Here is a 2777-nt window from a genome sequence, read left to right as displayed (position 1 = left end):
AAATGTTATTATAAGAACTATTGCTTATGGATACATTTGTTGTTGAATAACAGTTATCCTTAGTACACCCTTTCAATGTAATGTTCATTAGTGGTGGTACATTAGTACAAAACTGATGAACCTAAAAAAATGTTGTCTTAAGTGAGTAATCACAACACAGTAAACACACCATGGGATATCATTATTAAGTACAATATAGACTATACATTATAATACATGGTACATTTATTACACATTACCTATAATACATTATAATACTATAGTCTGTCTATCATCATTTAACACTACTATTTACTATTACTATAAAGTTATCATAGCTGGCTATGATTAATCTTATTAGGGAACTTACAGATACAATGAAATGAAAAGTCCAATTTACATTCCCTCTTTCCTTATCAGTTACATATAACTGTACATCTACTGTATAGAATAATCACTTTAGGCTCTCAATAAGTATAATTACTTACTTGTTGATTGAAATCCAACAGTCATGTTACTAGTCGATCCATTCCCAGCTTTATTAGTAGTTGTAATGTTAAACAGATATTGTTTATTGGTTGGGTTCATTGGACAGTAAGTGTAGTTAGTGATAGAGTCATTAAGGTACTGTTGATCAGTTCCTACACTGATTATATACTGTACTGTTAGTCCTGGTAGTGTGAATGGAGGATACCAACTGATAAACATACAACAAGAATCTAACTGATATCCTGTTAAATTACTGACACTATCAGGTGGACCTGTCAATGAAAAAACATGACGTCAAACACAATAGTAGATTTTTCACCCCAATGTATATAATATTATATAAGTGAAACAACAACAATGCAGGCTAAATGAATGCTTGAGTACAGTCACTTCATTAATCAACATTATACTGACCTTGTACATATAGATATGCTGGTTCAGTGGTAGGTCCATTGCTTACTTTACAGGTAACTTCTGTACCATTTACTTCACTTGTTGCTGTTAAGGTGAGTGATGCCATTCCAGTAGAGGATAACTCTGAACCAACATCTGATGGATTAGTCACAAAAGAGGGATTAAATTGAGTCACATTAATAGCACATTTAAATGTCACAGTATCATTGATATATACATATTGTGTCTCTGGTACAATAGTGAAGGAGATACTGCCTGAAACTATAAACATTATAAAAGGGTGTTATTGTAAATTAAGGCCTTACCATAAGTGTTCATAAGAAGGAATACATTTATTGCAATTGAAAGTATTATTTTTCCCATTTTGGTGGCTTCTGAAGTAATGGAGTTCTGCTATCATATCAAAAAAGAAAAACTTGCTGTAATAGCCCCATCCGCATCATAAAAATCATAATCATCAGATCATATCATGCGATATCAAGCCGCACCTTTCCGTTCATTATGAATTAACTAATTATAAAAACAGCGCGTATTTTTAATAAACAAGAATATAATTAGCACGTATAGCTCTTTTGTTAAATCTTTAAGCAGGACTTGCCCATTTTGGATCAAAAATAAGAGGAAAAAACTGTCCTTCCATTTTATTACCCTAAAAAAGAAGCTTAAGATTAATGTAAATACTTGGTACTACCTTTTCAATGAGAGGAACCCCATTAAGCAAAGGTTCATTAGTATCAGACCAAACACCGTCAGCAATATAATTAACAACACATGCTCTCCTTGGCCTCTCTGACCTACAATAAAATAATAACAATTTGTCAAATTGCATCAACTAATTCAACTTAATGTCACTTAACAAGTGAGAATGCAACGTCTTTAGAATAAAATAATAATTCACTTGTTAGCGTATGATCCGTGTACCATTAAAGGATGATGAAAGCTAGCATGTCCTCTCTTTAAACCGGAAGGAACTGGTTTGAATTGAGCAAACTCTTCTTCTGTCAGTACCTTATAGGTTTAAAAACTTACATAACCCCCTGTACAAAAACTACATCCAAACCTTTTTCAATGACTCCATGTCACCAAAAGTAGCATCAGTGATTGGCAAAGGATTCCCATTTCTGCTCCACCTATAATTATCAAATTATTATTGAAATTATAGTCTTTCTTTTTTGACAATCATTTATGCACCTGTGTGATCCAGGTACAAAATGTAATCCACCTGTTTCTGGGGTCTGATCATCGAGAGCAATATGTATCTACATAGCAACAAGTCACACCCATAGCAACGGAACTACGCAATAACTCACAGTTAAGTGTTTCATTGGTTTAGTCCGTGTCCAATAACTATAGTCCTGATGCCTAAGTATGCATAGTAAATAGTGAATTTCAATGTGTATATTAATTGCATTAATTATACCCACCAAGCAACAACCCCGCCATGCTTTGGAGGCTTGGAAAAGAGTTGATCATGCCAGAGTCTGATGGGAACCTGACCTCCTTTATTATCAGGATCAATCAACTGGGAACTGGGAACCTAAAATAAGAACATCAAAATAGATGGACACATGCAACCTCCAATGCAGCAAAACTAATACTAGTATATTAGTATTACATAGTGCATTGACATAATAATTTAAAAAATAAAATACATTATTGGTATATTACATTGTGCATGCATACTACATAGTACTGAGCGTATGCTGTCCTTACTGATATTTGAGGGAGGAAACAGATGTCATGGAATGCTTTTGTGATCCTCCATTGTCCAAGTGCATGGAGGAGTACATTGTCTGAGAGTCCACTTTGATTGCGATGAAACTCATAGAAAAGACCATGACCTGGATGAAGCTTCTCTTTATCCTAAAAAATAATTATTATATTTTACTTAACAG

General features: G+C 33.6%; 2 protein-coding genes across 2 annotated transcripts in view; both read right to left on the bottom strand.

Annotated features, from left to right (window-relative positions):
• Positions 1 to 1323, bottom strand: part of LOC109589326 (uncharacterized) — a gene marked incomplete at its 3' end in the record, with an annotated part of 8113 nt that extends 6790 nt beyond the window's left edge. The window contains exons 1-2 of the mRNA XM_020005429.1: positions 1188 to 1323; positions 883 to 1143 (exon numbers count right to left, since the gene is read on the bottom strand). Coding sequence (XP_019860988.1) covers positions 883 to 1143; positions 1188 to 1245 — 319 coding nt within the window. The remainder of the gene's footprint in view (positions 1 to 882; positions 1144 to 1187) is intronic.
• An 80-nt stretch (positions 1324 to 1403) lies between these two features.
• LOC100639837 (phytanoyl-CoA dioxygenase domain-containing protein 1 homolog) lies at positions 1404 to 2745 on the bottom strand (the record flags this gene model as incomplete). The annotated part of the gene is made up of 8 exons (XM_003390943.3): positions 1404 to 1531; positions 1574 to 1676; positions 1781 to 1890; positions 1943 to 2012; positions 2074 to 2141; positions 2193 to 2244; positions 2307 to 2419; positions 2596 to 2745. Coding segments are annotated over 8 exons (732 nt in total), but the record flags the coding sequence as incomplete, so codon positions are not given.
• Between the last annotated feature and the right edge of the window lie 32 nt (positions 2746 to 2777).

This window comes from Amphimedon queenslandica, unplaced genomic scaffold (assembly GCF_000090795.2).
Source record: "Amphimedon queenslandica unplaced genomic scaffold, v1.1 AMPQUscaffold_11429, whole genome shotgun sequence".
Taxonomy (NCBI): domain Eukaryota; kingdom Metazoa; phylum Porifera; class Demospongiae; order Haplosclerida; family Niphatidae; genus Amphimedon; species Amphimedon queenslandica.
The sequence above is the reverse complement of the archived record's forward strand: the minus strand, read 5'-3'. Positions and strand labels throughout refer to the sequence as shown.